This window comes from Myotis nattereri, assembly GCF_964212035.1.
Source record: "Myotis nattereri genome assembly, chromosome: 6".
NCBI classification, from domain to species: Eukaryota; Metazoa; Chordata; class Mammalia; order Chiroptera; family Vespertilionidae; genus Myotis; species Myotis nattereri.
In genome coordinates, this window is record NC_138081.1 from 96,437,380 (window position 1) to 96,459,874 (window position 22,495).

General features: G+C 45.9%; 2 protein-coding genes across 3 annotated transcripts; one reads left to right on the forward strand and one right to left on the reverse strand.

Annotated features, from left to right (window-relative positions):
* Positions 1–1,203: 1,203 nt before the first annotated feature.
* ACAT2 (acetyl-CoA acetyltransferase 2) lies at positions 1,204–11,859 on the forward strand (the record flags this gene model as incomplete). The annotated part of the gene is made up of 9 exons (XM_081094346.1): positions 1,204–1,370; positions 2,037–2,171; positions 4,772–4,953; positions 6,870–6,987; positions 8,242–8,385; positions 9,641–9,763; positions 10,600–10,754; positions 11,228–11,338; positions 11,689–11,859. Exons 1-9 carry the CDS (start codon positions 1,316–1,318, stop codon positions 11,857–11,859), a joined length of 1,194 nt encoding a protein of 397 aa, XP_080950472.1. The 5' UTR covers positions 1,204–1,315.
* Positions 11,860–11,961: 102 nt separating this feature from the next.
* Positions 11,962–22,344, reverse strand: TCP1 (t-complex 1). Of its 2 annotated transcripts, none has more exons than XM_081094344.1 (12): positions 22,113–22,344; positions 21,071–21,156; positions 20,753–20,881; positions 19,104–19,201; positions 18,618–18,728; positions 18,151–18,332; positions 17,672–17,798; positions 14,623–14,798; positions 14,155–14,278; positions 13,661–13,853; positions 13,124–13,287; positions 11,962–12,259 (listed from the first exon to the last, which is right to left on the reverse strand). In XM_081094344.1, exons 1-12 carry the CDS (start codon positions 22,174–22,176, stop codon positions 12,043–12,045), a joined length of 1,671 nt encoding a protein of 556 aa, XP_080950470.1. In that variant the 5' UTR covers positions 22,177–22,344; the 3' UTR covers positions 11,962–12,042. The 2 variants fall into 2 exon arrangements, with proteins under 2 accessions (XP_080950470.1, XP_080950471.1); XM_081094345.1 differs by having other exon boundaries at positions 21,531–22,290.
* Between the last annotated feature and the right edge of the window lie 151 nt (positions 22,345–22,495).

Genomic DNA, 22,495 nt, shown 5'->3' on the forward strand with positions numbered 1-22,495 from the left:
CCCTCGCCAAACAAAAAATGTCATGACAGAAACTGCAATGAGTTCCTTGAAACATAATTCGCTTTTCCGCGGGCCAGAAGTGGGTTTGGGGCAGGTCAGTAGTATACAGAATGGTGATTTTATTTATTATTACTCTCTGGGAAAGGTGATCATACAACTTCAGAAAGTGAAATCACGTTTCTAAGGTGAAGAATCCCCTTTGTTGCACTATCCCCTAGAATAGTGCTATGCAGAGTGGGTGCTTGAATTGTGGGTTAAAAATATAAAACTGGCCCTAACCGGTTTGGGTCAGTGGATAGAGCAGGGGTGGGCAAACTTTTTGACTCGAGGGCCACAATGGGTTCTTAAACTGGACCGGAGGGCCGGAACAAAAGCATGGATGGAGTGTTTGTGTGAACTAATATAAATTCAAAGTAAACATCATTACATAAAAGGGTACAAAAAAAAAAAAAAAAAAAAGAAAGCCGAAACCGGTTTGGCTCGGTGGATAGAGCGTCGGCTTGCGGACTGGAGGGTCCCAGGTTCGATTCCGGTCAAGGGCATGTACCTGGGTTGCGGGCACATCCCCAGTGGGAGATGTGCAGGAGGCAGCTGATCGATGTTTCTCTCTCTCATCGATGTTTCTAGCTCTCTATCTCTCTCTTTTCCTCTCTGTAAAAAATCAATAAAATATATTTAAAAAATAAAAAAAAAAAAATAAAAAAAAAAGGGTACGATCTTTTTTTTTAGTTTTATTCATTTCAAACAGGCAGATTCGGCGGGCGTAGTTTGCCAACGGCTGGGATAGAGCGTCAGCCTGCGGACTCAAGGGTCCCAGGTTCGATTCAGGTCAAGGGCATGTACCTTGATTGCAGGCACATCCCCAGTAGGGAGTGTGCAGAAGGCAGCTGATCGATGTTTCTCTCTATCCCTCTCCCTTCCTCTCTGTAAAAAATCAATAAAATATATTAAAAAATATATATATATATATATATATATATAAAACTGGTAAATGTGCGTATCTTCAAGGCTGGCTTAAGTATAAACTTGTTTTTTTAAAACACTTGAAAAGATAAAAGATTTGTTTCATATTTTTAAAAAAGAAAGGAAATGCTATGCTAAGACCTGCATGTAGAGTCTTACGCGTAGTGGGCGGTGTGTTTCCCAATCACGGGTCCCTCCCCAACGCCCAACCTCGCGCCTGCGCACGGCGCCGGCGGGGGCGGTGGGCGGGGCGAGGCCCCGCCCACAGTGTGATCGGCCAGGGGCCCGAGAGTCTTCCTCGCTCGCCGCAGCATCGGGTCCACAGCTGTGCGTGGAGAGGTCCTGCGGCAGGATGAGTGCAGGCTCGGACCCCGTGGTCATCGTCTCGGCGGCGCGGACCGGCATAGGTGAGTGGCTGGCAGGTCCGGCGCGGCGTGGGAGACGCGGGCCCGGCGGGCCGCGGGGACCCCTGGGACGCTGGGACCCTCGGAACAAGGAGCCTCACACCTCCCCGATCTGCCCGGAAGACTCGCCCCCTCGGCCCGGGAGGATGTGTCCCTTCCGCCTGTTCTGATTGGCTCTCGAGGTAGAGCCACTGCGCCGTTCGACCTTCCCATTGGCTGGCAGGAAGAGGCGCTCTCTCGCGAGCTCCTGATTTGCCGTCTCAGCTCAGTGGTCTCAGGGGCGGGGCTACTGGGTGGTTGGGGCAGGGGCAGCGGGCAGGGGTCTTGCTGGTGTCCGACGGGTAATGCCAGCTGCCTTGGCCTCGTTAGTGCTGGGGAGGCTTCAGAGCGCGGGAGGGCGACCTGTTTCGTTGGGTCGTGTGGCCCGGCCCCTCTGGCCTGGGAATGGACCGGGCAGCAGTCGTCCCGCGGGTCTGAGGGTCTCCCCCCACCCCCCGCGGTCTGCGAGCCGCCTGCCCGGGTCCCGGCTGCTGCGAGCCCCACGCGCCCCGCCCTGTGCCCACAGGTGCTGCGCCTGTGCAGGGGCAGAGCCGGGGTCCGCCAGCCCCCCCCCCCCCCAACCCCCCGTGGGCGGCCCCTTCACTCCCCTCGCCTTCCCTTCTGTCCTAGGCTCCTTCAATGGCGCCTTGTCCACCGTTCCCGTCCATGACCTGGGCTCAACGGTCATCAAGGAAGCCCTGAAGCGGGCCGCTGTGGCCCCCGAAGAGGTGTCGGAGGTCGTATTTGGACACGTTTTGGCAGCAGGTACCTCCTTGGTGACGCCAAAGAGGGTCATGCTTATAGAAGCCGTCCATCCACCACCCCACCCACACACACAAACTTGTGTTCTGGCCTCCATCGCCCCCCCTCTGCCAAGTCCCGGGAATAGATTCTCTCCTGCATGCATTTGTCCTGAGCCCTGAAGGAGCCTAGACCCCCTCCCTCCCCTGACTTCATTCTGCAGAAGCAGGGCCAGCCGGGCACGTGGGAGAGCATGCAGGACCCTCCGTATTTCCCTGCAGTGTCACTCATTCAATAAACATGCATCGAATTCCTCTTTTGTGCACTGCACTGTGCTGGGTGCTGGGGTAGGGCTCCACCCCCATGGAAGCCCCAGGGAAGGTCCTCACCCCCATGATCTCACTTCTGAGCGGGGAAGACAGGTTGGCTTCACACTGCTCACAGGCAGGTGAGTCACTCCTGGGATGGGCACAGGTATGTCACCAGAGGGCTCCATTCTTCTGATTCCCACCCAGCAATCCCTGCCAGTGCCTAGTGAGTAACTATAACTAGTCTCCTGCTGAGTATAAACTCGTTATTCATAGTGATAACTGGTAATGCTCACTAACCACCCACTTTTGTCCCTACCCCTTCTTAGACCTGATCCGTTTTTTCTGTGTATTTACTTTGCAGTTTTGTAGTTACTCTTCCCAGTTCTCCTTTCTCCCCTTGCCCTATGGGCCTTCAGACGAAAGCACACTGATTTCTCATGACGGCAAGTCTTTAAATATCTGAGTCCTGCCTCAGACTGGCTACCTTCAGTCACTCTCTCCTTCCTCCTTCCCACACTCGTGACTCAGACTTACTCAGTTGCTGTAGGGTGCTCAACTACTGGTTTTTCTTTTTCTCTTTTTTAAATTAAATATGTTTTTAATTGATTTTAGAGAGAGGAAAGGAGAAGGATAGAGAGAGAGAAACACTGATGAGAAGCATCAGTCAGCTGCCTCCTGCACGCCCCCCTGCTGGGGATCCAGCCCTCAGCTAGGGCGTGTGCCCTGACCAGACTCAAACCAGCCACCTCTAGGCGCATGGGCTGACACTCAACCCACTGACACCTGCCAGGCTGGTTTCTTATCTTTTCCACATCGTTCCTCTCCAGTGTCTCCACATGTTATAATAGAACTAGAGCTGTGTTTATGGAGGGCCTGCTTGGTGCTGGCTTTTAAAGCACTATGGTTAGTGCTTGCCTTTCATCCCCTTAGTTTGTTCTCTCAGTAAGTCTATTGGTCGTGGTATCTCCATTTTACAAATGAGCACCTGAGATTTTGGGAGGTTAAGTAACTTCTCCGGGATCCAGTTTGAAGACGAGCTAGCTCTTTACCCACATCTGTCCTCCCTAAGCTGGGGTAGGGCTCCAGCAAGGCAGGGAAGGTCCTCACCCCCATGATCTCACAGTTGTTGCTGTGAGGTACTGTCCACAGTTGTTGCTGCCAAAGGTAAACTGAGTGGGGGGGTGAAAGGATTAAGGAAAGACAGATAAGAGAATGAAAGCTGGGTCTCGGTGGGACGCTGCTCCCTGATGAGACAGCGCCAGCACCCACAAGCCATGTCTTTATTTGATAGCAGATGCCACGGGGCAAAGCAGGGGCATGATCATGTTGTTTACAGAATTCTCGTGAGCTCCAACTCTACTCAACGACATGCACCTGAACTCTACCACAAGGCACATGGGGCCACGTGTTCGGACCACAGGTTCAAGCTCACAACCACAGCCATTGGCTATAATTGTGTTGGGAGGGCCCTGCCCTCCAGCTGGGACTTGCATGTGGCAGTGAGAGGACCTTGTCCTTTCATTAGTCCGAGGCTTGAACCTGGCCAAAACACCGTAACCGCACCCCACACACAGTCACATCACAAATATTTACTGAGCACCTGCGGTTCTCTGTCAGCTAGAACAATGAAATGTGACATAAGATAGAAATCATCATTCTCATGGAGCTCATTTTCTGCTAAATGCCAGACTGTTACTTCTGTTCAACAGATAAGGATTATAACTAAATACATAAGAAACTTATAAAGAAGTTATTTATTTAAATGCATTTGTAATTCGTGTTGCTTAGAAAGCAGGAATCTTAGCCCTAACTGGTGTGGCTCAGTGGATAGAGCAACGGCTTGTGGACTGAAGGGTCCCAGGTTTGATTCTGGTCAAAGGCACATGCCCACAGATTGAGGGCTCGATCCCCAGTGGAGGATGTGCAGGAAGTGGCTGATCAATGGTTCTCTAATCACTTGAGGACAGGAGTTTTTTTTCTTTTAATAATACATATTTTTTATTGATTTCAGAGAGGAAGGGAGAGGGAGAGAGAGATAGAAACATCAATGATAAGAGAGAATCATTGACCAGCTGCTTCCTGCACACCCACTAATGGGATTCGAGCCTGCAACCTAGGCATGTGCCTTAGACCGGAATCGAACCTGGGACCCTTCAGTCTGCAGGCTGGCACTCTATCCACTGAGCCAAACCACTAGGGCCGGCCTTGTTGCCTCTGGTAGCGCTTGCCTGGGCAGGCAGGAGACACAGTCGCAATCTCCCGATGTTACCTTTCCCTTTCATTGCTGAGAGGCCTCCATTTCCCTTCTTCCAGGTTGTGGGCAGAATCCGGTTCGACAAGCCAGTGTGGGAGCAGGGATCCCCTACTCTGTTCCAGCATGGAGCTGCCAAATGATTTGTGGGTCAGGCCTCAAGGCTGTGTGTCTCGCAGCACAGTCGATCCGGATAGGGGACTCCAGCATTGTGGTTGCAGGAGGCATGGAAAATATGAGCAAGGTAAGGCCTCCGGAGAAATGGCTGTCAGACCTCTCGCCAATAAACTCATGTCCATGCCACGGCGGGGTAAATCGATTCATTATCAGAGCTGGAACCAAGCAGTAAACAAATAAACAAAAAATGGATTCAACCTTGATCCCAACCTGAAAGTTAATTATTTTTCAAATCAGATGGGAAATTGGGGTTGAAGAAAAAGCTTGTCAACCAATGTGATTAGAATAGGATGGTTCTCCTAAAATATTAATGAGACAATATTTTCTGAATTAAACCTATAACATTAGTCAGTAGATATCCTTGGTCTTCAATTTCTTTCTCATTACGAGGAAAAGTCAGTGTTGCCACTTACCTTCCTGCATGTGACAAAGAGGAACCCAGGGGTCAAGTTTGTTCACCTTTGGGAGCTATGGAACTAGAGAGGACGGCTGAGCGGTGCCCTTCTCTAATAAGTTTGCCAGGTGGGATTTGTTTCACCACGTTCCATCCCTCAAACTGGCCATGAAAAAGGAAAAAGTATATCCCCTGCTTCCTACAGGCAGGTCCATGGATGATCTGAGGAGCCCCTAGGCCAGGGGTGGGGAACCTTTTTTTCTGCCAAGGGCCATTGGGTATTTATAACATCATTTGAGGGCCATACAAATTATCAACTTAAAAACTAGCTTGCTAGGCCCTAGCTGGTTTTGGCTCCGTGGATAGAGCATCGGCTTGCACACTTAAGGGTCCCGGGTTCGATCACAGTCAAGGGCACGTACCTCGGTTGTGGGCTCCATCCCCCTGCATGAGGTATCCAATCAGTGTGTCTCTCTCGGATCTCTGTTTCTCTATCTCTTCCCCTTCCTTCTACTCTCTTCCACTCTCTAAAAAATCCATGGAAAAAATATCCTCAGGTGAGGATTAACAAACAAAAATTGGCCTGCTATATTTGGTCAAACATTTAATGAACTCACCTCTACTGCTTGGCAGGACCAGACCAAATGATTTTGAGGGCCTTATATTGTCTGTTCAGCACAGCCATTGCTGAGGCCCAGGAGAAGACAGGCCTACGGTAGCAAATAGGATTAGAGTGGTTATGATGGGACCCTCCTAATATCTGTGTAGTCATATACGAGTTGCTTTTATACAGGCAGTCACAGCAGCCCTTAGGGCAGCCGTGGGCAAACTACGGCCCGCGGGCCGGATCCGGCCCGTTTGAAATGAATAAAACTAAAAAAAAAAAAAGACCGTACCCTTTTATGTAATGATGTTTACTTTGAATTTATATTAGTTCACACAAACACTCCATCCATGCTTTTGTTCTGGCCCTCCGGTCCAGTTTAAGAACCCACTGTGGCCCTCGAGTCAAAAAGTTTGCCCACCCCTGCCTTAGGGGGTAGATGGTGTCATTGTTAATTTACAGATAGGTAAACTGAGGCCCAGAGCCAGAATTCAAATATAGATCTTCTGACTCCCATGGCCTTCTATTCTAGTATAGCTGCTGTTGAGTTGGTGAGAGTTAAGAGGGTGCCCCTCCCAGAAATCCTCCCCTTCAGTTAATTAGGAAACCTAGTTATCACTGTAGGCATTATGCCTCCCATCAGAATAAGTAACACATTGTTCACATCAGTTAAACTCTTGGATGAGGTCTTCGTTTAACAGAGAACTAGTTGCATCTGGAACGAATGAATGAGGTTCTTAAGGAAATAGGACACAGAAGAGAGGTTTGATGGAAAATGGAAATGGGTAGGTAGGAAAGTAACAGGCTCCCAGGAGTAGACAGGGTGGGCCCTGGACCCGGGGTAAGGAGACGAGGCCGGAACTGGGGAGACGGGTCACAAGGGGACTAGATGAGGACTTGGAGTTACTGAGCAGTTAAGAGTGGTGTCCTAGGCAGAGCACTAGTTATTACCAAGCCTAAACTCATTGGGATTTCTTGTTTTCAGGCTCCTCACCTGGCTCACTTGAGGACAGGAGTCAGGATTGGGGAGACACCACTGACTGACAGTATTCTGTGCGACGGGCTTACAGATGCATTCCACAACTACCACATGGGCATTACAGGTACGGCGGGGGTGGCGGAGAATGCACTGCAGAAAGGTTCAAAAGCATGTAATGAGTGACTCCACGGGGCTTTCCTCAGGAGGCCATGTGTCGTAAGTGGGCCACTTACGTCCAAATTAGGGACATGTGACAAAAGAACTGGCCCCTGCTCTTCCAAAATGTCAAGGTTAAGAAACACGGATAGTCTAGCCCTGACTAGTTTGGCTCAGTGGATAGAGCGTCGGCCTGCGGACTGAAGGGTCCCGGGTTCGATTCCGGTCAAGGGCATGTACCTTGGTTGCGGGACATCCCCAGTAGGGGGTGTGCAGGAGGCAGCTGATCGATGTTTCTCTCATCGATGTTTCTAACTCTGTAGCCCTCTCCCTTCCTCTCTGTAAAAAGTCAATAAAATAAAATTAAAACAAAAAAAACCCCACACAGTCTGAAGAACTCTACCAAATAAAAAAAAACTTAAGAAATTGACAGTGCAATGCAGTACATGATCCTGATTGGATCCTGGACCGAACAAATATATCAGCACAAAGAACATCACTGGGCCCTGGCCGGTGTGGCTCGTTGGTTGGGCATTATTTCATGTACCAAAAGGTTGATGGTTTGATTCCTGGTTAGGACACATGCCTTGGTTGGGGGCTCGGTCCCAAGCAGGGGGCGCGCAGCGGAAGCCAGTCAATGTTCCATTTTCGCATTGATGTTTCTTTCTCCCTCTCTCTTCCTCTAAAAATCAATAAAAATGTATTTTTAAAAAAAAAGACATAATTGGGACAAGTGAAACATGAATATGGATCAAGAATTACATAATAGTATTGTATTGATATATTTCCTAATTTTGAAAGCTGTGGTTATATAAGAAAATGGCCTTGTTTGTGGGGAAATATACACTGAAATGAAAATTTAGGGATAAAGTAGCAGGATATCTAGAACTTTCAAATGGTTTAGAAAGAGAATGATAAAGCAATTGGGGCAAAATAGACAATTGGGAAATCTGCATAAAGGAGATTTCTGAAAGTTTCCATTATTTAATGGAAAAGAGAGAAGGAAGGAAGCAAAGAAAGAAAATGGCTTCTTGGGTCCCTGCAAGATTTTCATATTCATTGCCAGTGGGAGGCAAGATTGTCAATAGAGCACTGTCCCTTAGCCTGCCAGCGAGCCTGCTGATATTGGGCTCTCAGTGCTTATTTAAATGTGAAAAACTTGAGCTACCAAAAACCAGGTCCTGTAAATGTTTATATTTTGCTTTGTCTATTTTTTTCACAGCTGAAAATGTCGCCAAAAAATGGCAAGTGAATAGAGAAGATCAGGACAAGTTGGCAGTTCTGTCCCAGAACAGGACGGAGAATGCACAGAAAGCTGGCCACTTTGACAAAGAGATTGTACCAGTGTTTGTGCCTTCTAGAAAAGGTGGGTTCAGGCCTGGCCGGCGTCAGCCTATGAACCAGGAGGTCACAGTTCAATTCCTGGTCAGTTCACATGCCCGGGTTGCTGGTTCAGTCCCCAGTGTGGGGCGTGCACGAGGCAGCCAATGATTCTCTCATCATTGATGTTTCTGTCTCTCCTTGTCCTTTCCTCTCTGAAATCAGTAAAAATAAAAACGAAAAGGTGGGTGCATAAATCATAATGATCTAAACATCAACATAGCTCTTTAAAGAATAATATCTGAAAGAATAATATATAGGACTGGTGTATAAATGGTGTCCTAGCCAGCCCTTTCAGGCTGAAAGGTATCCCCTGGAAGCCTCTGAATAAGGCTTGGGGTGTGGGGCCATGTTTATGGGGCGAGCAAACATGGGAAGCTGTGCCAGCATCCAGACACTTGGTCCCAGTGTCCACACTGCTAGGTGGGTGGGGCCAGTTTCAGGAGAAACTAGAGCACTGACAGGTTGTGAGGCCACAGCTGGCCTGTTACAGGCTAATCTCAGAGGTGAACATCCATTACTTCCTCTTGCTTCTGTGTGCGGCTATTTCTTGGGTGGATCTTTATGGGTCCCTTTGCTTTTATCTAATACTAGAGGCCCGGTAGACGGATTTGTGCATGGGTGGGGCCCCTTGGCCTCGCTGGTGATCAAGGCTTATCGGGGGGCCAGCCAGCCGTGGGAGGGATCCTGGGAGGTTGGCCAGGGGGTCGGGAGTGCGAGGTTGGCTGTGGGAGCACACTGACCACCAGGGTTGAGCGTTTTCCCCCTGGTGGTCAGTGAGTGTCATAGCGAGTGTTGAACGGTTGTTCTGGTTGGTTGTAGTGGTTGCTTAAGCTTTTATATATATATATAGATAGATGGTGCTTGAGTCAAATTCTCTTAGCAGTGAACTGACATCCCTTATGTCCAGCTCTAGTGAGGCTGGCTCTCACACTCCAGGATCCAGTCCTCTGTAAGCAGCCAAGTCCTGTGTCTGACCATAGCCATCTTGCCCAAGACTCTCTGCCTTCCTCAGACGTGGAAAACACTCGGAATGCCTGACCATAGTGTTCATAAAATGCCCCAACGTACATACAATAAATGCTAGTGTGCATACTTTTCTCTTACTGGAATGAAAGTTCTTTTTAAATAAACCTTGTCTTCAAATACGAATCTTCATGAATCAGGTCTGAGGAGCCCACCATTCGGAGCATGCTGACTGCCATCTCTGACCTGACCTCAGGATTTATTTTCCTTTTCAGGCCTTATTGAAGTTAAAACAGACGAGTTTCCTCGCCATGGGAGCAACATAGAAGCCATGTCTAAACTAAAGCCCGCCTTCCTTACGGATGGAACAGGAACGGTGACTGCAGCCAATGCTTCAGGTTAGGGGAACATTTTTTTACTTGATGTTAGAGAGAGGAAGCGGGGAAGACAAGTTGTTGTTCCCCTTATTGGTACACTCACTGGTTGCTTCTTACATGTGCCCTGACCAGGGATCACACCCAAAACCTTGATGTATTGGGATGATCCTCTAACTCTGGTTGCCAATCTTCCGGGCCTCACAGATCACCAGTGACCAATGGACCACTGGTTGGCGACCGCTGCTCTAACCAACTGAGCTACCCGGCCAGGCCAGGTTAGATTTTCTGAAGGACAGTTGGGGAATCTCATCTTCTGGTAATTCTACCATGTTAACACCTTTTTTCTTTTATTTCATTATCTATTTATACACATTATTCTAAAACCTTGTTTTAGCAGCTTTAGGGGAAAATGTAGTTCTGTATATTTGGTCATTAGTTTTTTCCATACTTGATTAGAAACTTTATATATACTGAGTGATGGATTTGCTTTACCAATATCCTAACTAGATGCACAGGTGAAAAAGCAAATTAGGGAACCCCAGTTTATCTAGTATCTTTGTACTTTTCCAAAAACAGAATCTGTTGTCAGTGTTCTCCCGTGAAGTTGGGGCTATTTCTTCCATTTTTTTCATTAACCTCCCCTCCCCCACTGTTTGAATCTTTCCACTTTCCCACTGGAATGTTTTGGGATTATGTCCTATTGCCTAATTTACCATTTCAGATTACACAGTGAAGTCTGAAATATGGCAAATGGCTTTTGCCAAGATGTGTTAATAATTTAACTCACGTCTAAAAGTAAACAGGTACACAACTGTAATAAGCGTTATTTTAGAAATCAAGACAGTCGTGTTTTGCAGGAATGAATGATGGTGCTGCAGCTGTGGTTCTTATGAAGAAGTCGGAGGCTGATAACCGTGGGCTGACACCTTTAGCAGAGATAGTTTCCTGGTCACAAGCAGGAGTGGAGCCTTCCATTATGGGAATAGGACCAATTCCAGCAATAAAGCAAGCTGTGAGTTTTCTTTGAACATCACCACCTGTCCTTTGCTGTTACTTTACCTCAAAGACTAGACCAATAACCTGCAAGTGCATATTAAGGTATGCCTTAACTTGCCCAGGTCCTTTCCACTCCACAATGCCAAGATCGGGCTTTGTCTTCGTGTTCATGCCCATCAGCTTTCATGTGTTGTTTCCTTTTTGTGAAAGCCTTCCAGTCAGCCTCAAGTGAGCCCCTTTCCTATTCCCCCCACACCAAGGGCAGCCCACAACATTGGGATCAAGGGGAGCGAATGCTCTGTCACCGCTCCTACACATGACAGATGTTACTGGTTCAGAATTTTAGTTTATAATTTCCAAGGGCTGTTTTATCCTGAAGTCACTAGGCTGATGTAGCAGCCCCAAATGGCATTTTCTGGGATCCTTCAGTATCGTATATATTCTTTTTAATGTACATGAATAGACCTCTCCCATTAATCTTTCCTTTAGGTTGCAAAAGCAGGCTGGTCACTGGAGGATGTGGACGTATTTGAAATCAATGAAGCCTTTGCAGTCCTCTCAGTTGCAATAACTAAGGAACTTGGATTGAACCCGGAAAAGGTAAACTTGAGTAAGCAGCCCTTCATGAAAGCTTGCAAATGAACATTCACAATGCAGTTTAAGATTGTAAACACACATAGCATAGTTAGATAAAGTCCCAGGTATTGGCCATATGGTAGTCATAGGCGGGACTGCAGGTTCATTTACCCTGTTGCTTCCAAAGGCAAAAACCCTAGACTGCATTGGTTACTTCAAACATAACAGGGCTCCAAAAAAATTTAAAGGAAGGACTAGGGAAGATAGGGTATAAATCAAAGAGGGTAGCTTATTGGTACAGCATTAAGAGGAAAAAGGTTAGTTTAGGATTTTAGCCCTCTATCTACAGAATGACAAGTCTTTTCTCCCTTTAGGTCAACATTCAAGGAGGGGCTATAGCCCTGGGCCACCCTCTCGGGGCATCTGGCTGTCGGATTCTCGTTACCCTGTTACACACAATGGAACGAAAGGGTGGGCGTCGTGGTGTTGCTGCCCTATGCATTGGGGGTGGGATGGGGATAGCAATGTGTGTTCAGAGAGGGTGAACCTGCTTCGCTAAGCTTGACCCTCATTTCTTTCTACTAATATGTGAAACCAGGACCAATGTGAGGGTGGGAGCCATCTTCCACTTCACAAGAACCCAGGGCTTGATGCTTGTACTTTTAATGAGTGATACACAAGGTACAAGACAACTGCATCTTACAATGTTATAAATAAAAGAAATCAGATCAGTCATCAAGGGCTCCTGAGTGAACAGCATCTTCATAACCTCCATGCTTATCATCTTTGCTTTCTGGATGCAATTTAATAAGATCATCAATTCGAAGAATGGTAATTGCAGCTTCTGTTGCAAACTTCAAACTTTTAACTTTAACTACAGTTGGTTCAAACACCCCTGCTTGTTTGTTGTCTCGAGGTTTACCATTAACCAGATCAAGACCAATCCTGCAATTTAGGGGCAAAAAATATTAACAAAAATTAGCATAAAACAGTTGTAGAAAGGCACTACATGGTAGTAAAGCTGTAACACTATTACTGTATTATAAAGAGGATGCTTAAAGATGGTTACGTATCGCCCCAAAGGAATATCCTGCATTCCTCTAGTGCAGCGGTTCTCAACCTGTGGGTTGCAACCCTTTGGGGGTCGAACAACCCTTTCATAGGGGTCACCCAAGACCATCAGAAAACACATATATGCTGAAGCCGGTTTGGCTCAGTGGATAGAGCGTCGGCCTGCGGGCTGGAAGGTCCCAGGTTCGATTCCGGTCAAGGGCATGTACCTGGGTTGCAGGCACTTCCCCAGTGGGGGATGTGCAGGAGGCAGCTGATTGATGTTTCTCTCTCATCGATGTTTCTAACTCTCTATCTCTCTCCCTTCCTCTCTGTAAAAAATCAATAAAATATATTAAAAAAAAATAGAAGAAAAAAAAAAGAAAACATATAATTACATATTTGTGATTAATCACTATGCTTTAATTACGTTCAATTTGTAATAATGAAAATACATCCTGCATATCAGATATTTATATTACAATACATAACAGTAGCAAAATTACAGTTATGAAGTAGCAATGAAAATAATTTTATGGTTGGGGGTCACTACAACATGAGGAACTGTATTAAAGAGTCACGACATTAGGAAGGTTGAGAACCACTGCTCTAGTGCGTCATCCTGTAAAGTGAGTACCCAGAGAGGCCAGGAAGGGTTAGTACAACCCAAGACACATCAATGCTAATGAAACCACCAGAGAACACAACCGATACATCTGATATACAGATGACAATGAAAAAGGGAAATTGTATACTTACCATTTTAGATTCTTGCGTTCTGGGTTAACTTGAGCCTCATTATGAAAAGCTCTTAACTTTGCAACCAGATCAGTGGAGTCTTGGGCAGCATTAACTGCAAGTGTGTTAGGAATAACAAGAAGAGATCGTGCAAATTCTGCAATAGCAAGCTGTTCCCGAGACCCCTAGAAGACAGACAATGAGGTAGCATCAAAAAAGGAAGAAAATCAGCCCTAACCAGTTTGGCTCAGTGGGTAGAGCATCGGCCTGTGGACTGAAGGGTCCCAGGTTCAATTCCAGTCAAGAGCAAGTACCTTGGTGGTGGGCACATCCCCAGTAGGGGCTATGCAGGAAGCAGCTGATCGATGTTTCTAACTCTATCCCTCTCCCTTCCTCTCTGTAAAAAAATCAATAAAATATATTTTTTTTTAAAAAAAGGAACATCAAAAGACGCAGTGGCAGCTTAGGGTTTCAGTTTCATGAGGGCGATTAACAAAACGCCTGAGACAATCACCTGAGCGCTGCTTGGAAAGAAAGCGGGTCACTGGAGGTTCTTACCATGCTGGTTGCGTAGTTTTCGAGGTATATGGAAAGGGCTGCTTCCACAGCACCCCCACCCGGGACCACAGATTTTGACTCCAAAACTCTCTTCACCACACAAACAGCATCATGTAAAGAGCGCTCCATCTCATCGCACATGTAGTCATTTGCCCCACGTAAGATAATTGATGCGGACGTGCGAGCCTTAGTGCTATTGAAAAAAGGAAGGGGAAGTCTTAAAGCAACACTTTTATAGGAGAGATCTAAACAGACATTTATTTTAAGCACTTTGATTAAATCCTGCTTCCATACGGACACTTGTCTAGACCATGCATACAGAAGAGATGAAATGGTTACTCCATCTCAATTGACAATGGTCTAATGTTATTTTATCCCATGCGTATAACTGCTCATACCATTGAAAAGACTATAGCAGCAAATAAATGGGAAGGGGTCTGTTTTACTCATTAATAAAACCTATGTAGTTTTGTAATTTAGAAAGTAGCTCTTACTTTTTGACCAGGATCAGTTCATCATCACAAATTCTCTCCTGTACCACCTCTTCTGCTTGCCCCAGCATTGCTGCCTCAAAGGTTTCCTCGCCTTCCAAATTGGCCAGGCTTGACACAACAATTGCTATTAAGGTAATTACAAAGATCTGTAAACATTTTTATACCGTCTAAGATTCAGGAACATTTATAAAAAAGCGATGCATAAATACAAGTTTACGGTTTACAGTTAGGCACCAGACATGGAACTGTCATTTTGAGGTTAAGAAATTCAGCAAACTAAAGAACTTTTCCAATTACATGAAAAATGGCCCTATAAATACATCTGTAGTACCAATCATTACAGGGAGGAGTACAAGGAAAAGAGGGTTGTTTTTTGAAGCTGCTTAATACTGACATCCCCATGTAAAGAGATATGGTCACGTTACAAGAATGTGAAACGTCACACCTGAGAGCTGGCAGAAGACATACCTCCAGAAGCTTTAGCAATGCGCTTAAGGTCCTTTTTTAAAACTCTTCTGACTGCCATTGCGCCAGCCTCCACAAAATACTTCAGACACATGTCGTCAATGCCACCAGTGGTGAGAATAACGTTGGCTCCAGTTGCCAGGATCTTCTGGATTCGTTCCTTGCTGATATCTGATTCTCTACAGATAAAGTATTTGCGTAGTAAGCCAAAGTTACCTTCTGTGTTTTTCATATAACAAAGCTTTAAGTTCCGTATTTTTCACAAAATAATTGCAGATTAAGTTTGACTCTCCCCTTTTTTCTTTTCTTTTTTTAAAAAATATATTTTATTGATTTTTTTTTTACAGAGAGGGAGGGGGAGGGATAGAGAGTTAGAAAACACTGATGAGAGAGAAACATCGATCAGCTGCCTCCTGCACACTCCCCACTGGGGATGTGCCCGCAACCAAGGTACATGCCCTTGACCGGAATCGAACCGGGGACCCTTCAGTCTGCAGGCGATGCTCTATCCACTGAGCCAAACCGGTTAGGGCAACTCTTTTCCTTTTATGACCAGAATTTAAATGAGTCCAATTCACATGAAAGATTCAGGCATTAAAAATCCCACTTAGCATCCCCAATTTGCATCTCTAACCAAGAACTGTGATTAAGAAGTGTCCCTGCCTTCAATGATCTGGCAGCCTGTCAACCACAGTTCGTGGCCAATGCTACCACAAGTGCAATACAGAGACCACCAGCACATGGGAGACAGTAATCCATCCTGGCAGATGGGACAAGAAGGTCTGAAGTCCAGAGGGTTCCAGAGCTGAAACTGCAGGTAGGACCAGAACATGAAGAAGCCTGTAGGGGTGTTAAAGAGTCTGGAGTGCTTCATCTTTTAAAATTAGGAATTGCCGAACTGGTTTGGCTCAGTGAATAGAGCGTCGGCCTGCGGACTGAGAGGTCCCGGGTTCGATTCCGGTCAAGGGCATGTACCTGGGTTGCGGGCACATCCCCAGTGGGAGATGTGCAGGAGGCAGCTGATCGATGTTTCTCTCCCATCGATGTTTCTAACTCTCTATCTCTCTCCCTTCCTCTCTGTAAAAAACCAATAAAATATATTTAAAAAAAATAAAATTAGGAATAGCATCATCAAACCTGTTTTCAAAAGGACCCCCTGATGTCAATGTGGAAACTGTACTGGGAAGGTGAAGGACTGAGGCAAGGAGACAATCACTGGAGATATAGATGAGCAGAGGAGAGAGTAAAGCCTATAGCTTAGCTAACGGAGGGTCAGCCTCCGACCCCTGGAGTAAGAGACATACTAGCAGGTTGCAGGCAAGATGAGAAGGAAGAGTTGATTTCAACAACATGCGTTTGAAGTCGCTGTGTCATTCAGGTGATGCTTCCAGGAGGCAGTCAGACATGCATGGAAATCAAGCTCTGGGAGAGTCACTATGTAGGTAAATGAAGCCATTTCACCTACCATTCAAAGAATAGTGGATAAGAGAATTCAAAGATTTCTTAAAGTAAAACGAATTGAATATTAACCTCAAAATAAACCTCTTTGTATATACTGAACAAAGACTGCATGCCAGCAACTACTAAACACAGGCGGCTACAAAGCCAAGGAAATAATTCAGTCTCTACCTTCAGAACTACAATCTAAGTCATACAAACACAAACTGTGTTAAGCCCCAGGAAGACACACATAGAAAGGCACAGTAGAGTGTAATTTAGATTAAGGGATCAAGAGAAGCTTCTTTGAGAGACTGACCACTTAAAGAGCAAGTAAAAAATTATAACAGTCCTAGCTGGTCTGGCTCAGTGGATAGAGCGTCAGCCTACAGACTGAAGGGTCCCAGGTTCGATTCTGGTCAAGGGCACATGCCCAGGTTGTGAGCTTGATCCCCACTAGATGGCGTGCAGGAGGCAGGTGATCAATGATTCATCATTAATGTTTCTCTCTCTCTCCCTTCTCCAAAATCAATAAAACTATATTTAAAATAATTAAAACAAGTAGGCAGAGAGTATGTTACAGGCAGAGGGGGGGGCATTCCAGTCTGTGGAGAACGTTTGTGAGTCCTAGTCCCTGTTGTGGCTAAACTACAATGTAAGGAACATGGAAGGTATTGAAAAGGCTCTGGTCTTGCAAGTAATGACATGGACTTGGCTGCCCTGTGGAAGGCGCCTGGGAGGGAAGGAATGAGAAAGCGGCCTCCAGATGACCAGTGTGGTGCTTCTGCAATAGTCCGAGCAAGAGAATGCAAATGGAAAATAGGTGAATGTGAGATTTAATTTGAAGATAGAAATCAAGTGGTCTTAGTGAAAAAGTATGAGAGAAGTTATTAGGTTAAAAAAAAGAAGTAAAGATACTTTCTAGCTTTCTGCCTGGGTAGAGAGGTTCCCATCACCAAAGTAATCAAGAGGAGATTTGGGGTGTATCATCACAAGTTGTTTTAAAAAATATTCAACCAGACAAATACATGTGTGTTTGGTGCTCAGAGAACTAGATGTGCGAGTCTCCCACATGATAAATGAGGAGTTATCCTGGAGAGCAGGGGACAGGAGCTGGCCAGGCACAGGAATACGGATGAGGCGGTAGCACAGAGCCACTCCACCCTCCAACCGTCTCAAGAAAGCAGTAGTCAAAGGCTCGATCAAGGTCAAGTGAAGGTTGAACATGTCTAGTGAGTATCCGTCACCAGTGAGCTTAGCAAGATGGAGCTCGGAGAACAAAGCTATAAAAGGAATGAGAAATAAAGTGCCAGAAAACAGTTTTTGTGTAAATCACTCTTGAGATGGCTGGCTGTAAAGAGTGGGAAAGGAGAGCGAGGAACTAGAGCAAATTGTGTGAGCAACAAGTGAAATCTAGAAAGGAATGAACAGTAGAGTTTGTAGTTGAAGATGCAGATGGGAAAGAACTATAAGTGAAGCAACCCTCTAAGGCAGAATGCAACAGAATCTAGAACATTTATTGTAGAGGGAGGGACTGGCCTCTGACGGAAGGACAGTTATGCCAGGAAGGAGGAAAGAGATGTAATGCAGTTACTTTGAACACCTGTCAGCATACCTCTGTCTAATCTGGTCCAGGTTCTCAGGGTCTGTAATTAGCACCTGCACACCAAGCTTCATTTTTGTTTTCTGCAGGCTGAAGTCAAGGCAAGCAATTTTTGCATTAACTATTCTCTTGGGCATGCCTATAATTGAACATAATATTAAAATATTAAGTCCTTTCACAGAAACTACTAATAACAGTACATTTTATACACCCAACCATAAAGCATGAGACTGTCGTATGTAAACACAAATTTCAATTTGTTTAACATAACACATTTTTATGGCATTAAACACACGTACTGTCTTCTAATTTGCATTTTTCCTAAGTTATGTGCTTAAGTTACTAAAGAGAAACTGACAACGTGACGTACATTCCTTAAAGAACAGGTAAGTGCACAGCTTGGACAGTTCATCTGAAGATGCACAGGAAGCAGCCAGAAAGCTAATTTTAACCCCTAGTCCTCTTGTTAGTGACCACATCCCGAGCCTTACCCTGAGACCCCACCACACAGTTGAGGGCATAGCCATTGATGAGCACACTCTCCATCTGACTTCTCCCATGGGCTTTCAGAATATTAATGGAATTGACCGGATAGCGAGGCTGGCCTCTTGCGTCTGTGTATTTAATAGCAAGTACGGCATCTACCACCATACTAGCGAAGAAATCACCATCTCTAAGGCGATAGTTAAGGGGAACAAGAGACTTGGAATGGAGAACAGGGAACCATGAAAACCAAGGGTAATTCAAAGGCACTTCCCTTTTGCAATCTCATCAAGAAAACAAGGATTACTTATCATTACCTGCAGCTCATACTACTTTCACTCTTTATATTACCTCCCCCCTAAAGAAGCAGGGAAGGAAACAGGCAATTTCAAAACAGCATCACCTGGCATGAAAACTAACACAAGTTCTTTCTTTTAAAAAAAGCCCAAACTTTGTTGGACCACCACAAGGATACATTCCAATGATTTTGGATGACATTGATGTTTTAGCAGCATTAGTCAGGCAATCTCTTCCAAGTTCATCTGTGTTAATAATTAGATTTTCACTGATATAACGCACTGCTTCCCTGTTTAAAGCGTGGGGGAGAAAACAATTACAAATTAATTCACTATTCAAACTTTTGTTTTACCACAGTGTCAAAATGTCACAGGCACCAATTTTCTGTTCAGCCATTTCATATAGGAGGAGGACACAAATAAATCCTCCCTCTTCAGATCATGGCAATTTTAATCTATCCCATAAGCATAGCCACTAAAATCTATTAGGAGAAAATGTGGTAGTCAAATGGGAAGATACTGGCTCTACTTCTTCAAATATCACTTAAATGCTATAATGTAACTTTAAAAAAATAAGATGTAGTTATTAATGAAAACATTTAAACACAGTTTGCAATTATTACATCAAATAATATAAAATTTTCTCTGAATACAGACAATCTTACTTGCAAGCAAGTCGATAGCCACTAATAACAGACGTGGGATGAATTTTCTGTTTGACTAGTTCATCTGCGTTTTTTAGAAGTTCTGCTGCAATAATAACCTGTTGAGAAAACATTCGTGGCTATAATACTAGACTAGCACTCTACTTGCAATGTGTATGTAAAAGCAGCAAAATTACAGATATTAACCAGAATTGTGATGGCAGTAAAATGAGTAACTGATCAGAAACCTGAAAAAAAGATAACTCTACTCAGTGTTTCATATTCAAATGGCCAAAACCAAGAAAAAGCCAGAAAAATGTTCTGGCTAATACACCAGTTCTGCAGTACAATAGTCAAAGACTACCCATCCATTACTTTTAAAGATTAAGTGTCCAACAAATGCTAAGAGTCTGGCCTTTACTATTTTAGGTTATTATTTGGCTTATTATAAAAATCATTTAAAGACACTAAAAATACTTTTTAAATATTTTTTTTATTCTTTTATTTCAGAGAGAAGGGAGAGAGAGAGAAATATCAATGAGAGGGAATCACTGGCTGCCTCCTGCACATTGGACCAAACCCACAACCCAGGCATGTGCCCTTGACCTGAATCGATCCTGGGACCCTTCAGTCCGCAGGCCGACACTCTATCCATTGAGCCAAACCAGCTAGGGCTAAAAATATTTTTTAATTAAAAAGACTTCAGCCCAGCTGGCATGGATCCGTGGTTGAGCCTCGACTTATGAACCAGGAGGTAAGGGTTCGATTCCTGGTCAGCTAACATGCCTGAGTTGCGGGCTCGATCCCCAGTGTGGGGTGTGCAGGAGGCAGCTGATCCCATGATTCTATCTCTCCCTCCCTCTCCAAAATCAATAAAAATATATATATATATATTTTAATATATTTTATTGATTTTTTACAGAGAGGAAGGGAGAGGGATAGAGTTAGAAACATCGATGAGAGAGAAACATCGATCAGCTGCTTCCTGCACACCCCCGACTGGGTATGTGTCTGCAACCCAGGTACATGCCCTTGACCAGAATCGAACCTGGGACCCTTGAGTCCTCAGGCCGACGCTCTATTCACTGAGCTAAACTGGTTAGGGCAATAAAAATATATTTTAAAAAAGAAAGAGTTCAAAAATGCTGCTTTTGAGGGAAATTCTAATTTTAAGACCATTTTTATTTTATAAGCGGTAGAGTCCATTCTTTCATGGCTTATAGTTTAATTTAGAAATGCAAACATTTCCCCATACAATACATTGTTTCTTTAGAGCAAATTACTTGTTTCTATATCCATGTGCTGGATGCTCTCCACATTTATAATACTGATCACACTCCCATTCTGAACTCATGAGATTGCCTCGCCGGCATGTAAAATATAAAAGCATCTTGTTTTTATAAACCGGTGAAATTTTATTTAATTATAAAGGGAAGGTTTTAGAAATTTCTAAGTCTCAGGTCAGGAGGGGACCATACTGAAATATTTCTTAAGTTTCTTCTCTAAAAGCGTACAAACTAGCTATAACCATCAGCTTTTTCAAGTTTAGTTTCAGAATCACCGCCCATTTCCCCCTCTGAACTCGTTTTGAACTCAGGAACAAGTACTGACTGCGGCTCGCTGCTGGCTGGCCCAGGAAAGCGAGTCTTTGGCGCCTGCCGGCCACCTACCACGGAGGTGGTCCCGTCGCCCACTTCTCTGTCTTGCAGGTCAGCGAGCTCACAAAGAACTTTGGCTGCAGGGTGCTCCACCTCCAGTAACTTCAGGATGGTCGCGCCGTCATTAGTGATGGTGATATCCTAAGGAATGTGCAGGGGAGGGGAAACCGCAATTATGTACAGAAACAGGACATCCCCTCAGTAACAACCACATTATGGCACACCTGCACCCCTTCCAATACAAGCACTCTGAGTAAAAACCAACAATTTACATAGCAAAACATTTAAGATCTCATTAATTTAAAGACACAAACATCCAGCTGTACTTACACCAATATCATCCACCAACATTTTATCCAAGCCAACTGGTCCAAGAGAACTCTTCACAATATTGGCAATAGAAGCTGCAGCCATAACTACAGAAATGAAACAATGAAATTAGGAAAACCCACTACTTCAAAGGGCAATTTCAGCTTCAAGAAAGTAAATGACAGCCAACAGCCCCTGAACTTTCCCAATCTACAAATCTGTCCTAATCCCTTAAAATAAAACGGTCATCTGCTAGTCATAATTTGGGTTCTGTCACCTCGTGTAGAAAAAGGAAAACTAGCGACTTTTTCTTTAAAAACCCCTACTAAAATCAGCAGTCTTTATCTGTGAATAAAAAAAAAAGTGCGAACCAGAGCTTCTGACCTTACTGCAAATTCATCCAAGACAAGAATTCGTAACCAACGGCTAGATGGACAGGCATCCATGCCCTGGGAGTGCACGCGCTGCCAAAGGGGCTCACCAACAAGCGCTTCGGTCCGGGCCAACGCCACCAGAATAAGTTCACTGTTTATCGCTTATACAACATCCAACTAGGCCCCTGGGCTACTCTTATTTCAACGGCTGCCACGATGGGCGAGGACAGACGAGCTCCGGACGCCGGGCACCGCATCTCAGGCGACAGCGCGGGCCTTGCAGCCATTGCTCCTCAGGGGACCGAGCGCGCGGGGAGGCTGGTCTTTCCCGGCTCATGGTCCTCAAACGAGGCCTCGAGGCTGAGAGATGCTCCGCGTGGTCAGAACCGGAACAGAGGGGCTCAGAGGTGCCGAAGGGACGCCAGGCGTGGCCCGCACGTGTCGGTACCGGGGACCCACCGCCCGACACTCCCGTCCGGCGCGGGTCTCCAAACCGGCCGCGCTTTCCTACGGGAAGGGGCCGCTGCCGCCCCGCCCAGAAGGCACGGACCCGCGGGGGCAGGTTACGCACCGCACCCCGACCCTATTTTGGGGAGAGAAGGGAAGCACCAGGATCGGAACCCGGCCCCGGCGGGCAGGGCTGGGGGGAGCGCTCCGCGTCACCCAGCCGAGGCCTCGCCCGTCCTTACCGTTCTGGGAGCGGATCGCCTCCCCCGTGCTGCGGTCCCCGAACACGGACAGAGGCCCCTCCATCTTCGCGGCAGGGTACACCTCGCGCTTCACGTACACCGCGGACGGCTAACGTCGGTTCCGAGGCCCAGCGGCGGCCACACCAGCACCAGCGGCAGCGGCAGCGCGGCGTGGACCGGGCCCAGGCGATGCCGCAGGGGATGCTGGGAGCACCACTCCACCTCTTCCCCCGCCCACCCGGCCCTTCAGCCCTTGCGCCGCCGCGGGGCAGGGCGGGAAAGAGAGGAGGGGAGGGGGCTGGAAGCGTGAATGTGTAGGAAGTGAGGAGCCGGAAGGGCGGGTTCATCACTTTTGCCCAATTAGAGAGCGAATAGGAAGGGCG

What these genes read in the sequence shown, in the direction of transcription:
- TCP1 (XM_081094344.1), bottom strand. Translation starts at nt 22,176, where the DNA reads ATGGAGGGGCCTCTGTCCGTGTTCGGGGACCGCAGCACGGGGGAGGCG. An exon ending in GGCGATCCGCTCCCAGAACG is followed by an intron (nt 21,157 to 22,112) that starts GTAAGGACGGGC and finishes TCATTTCTGTAG; the next exon opens with TTATGGCTGCAGCTTCTATT. An exon ending in GCGACGGGACCACCTCCGTG is followed by an intron (nt 19,202 to 20,752) that starts GTAGGTGGCCGG and finishes TTTTCTCAACAG; the next exon opens with GTTATTATTGCAGCAGAACT.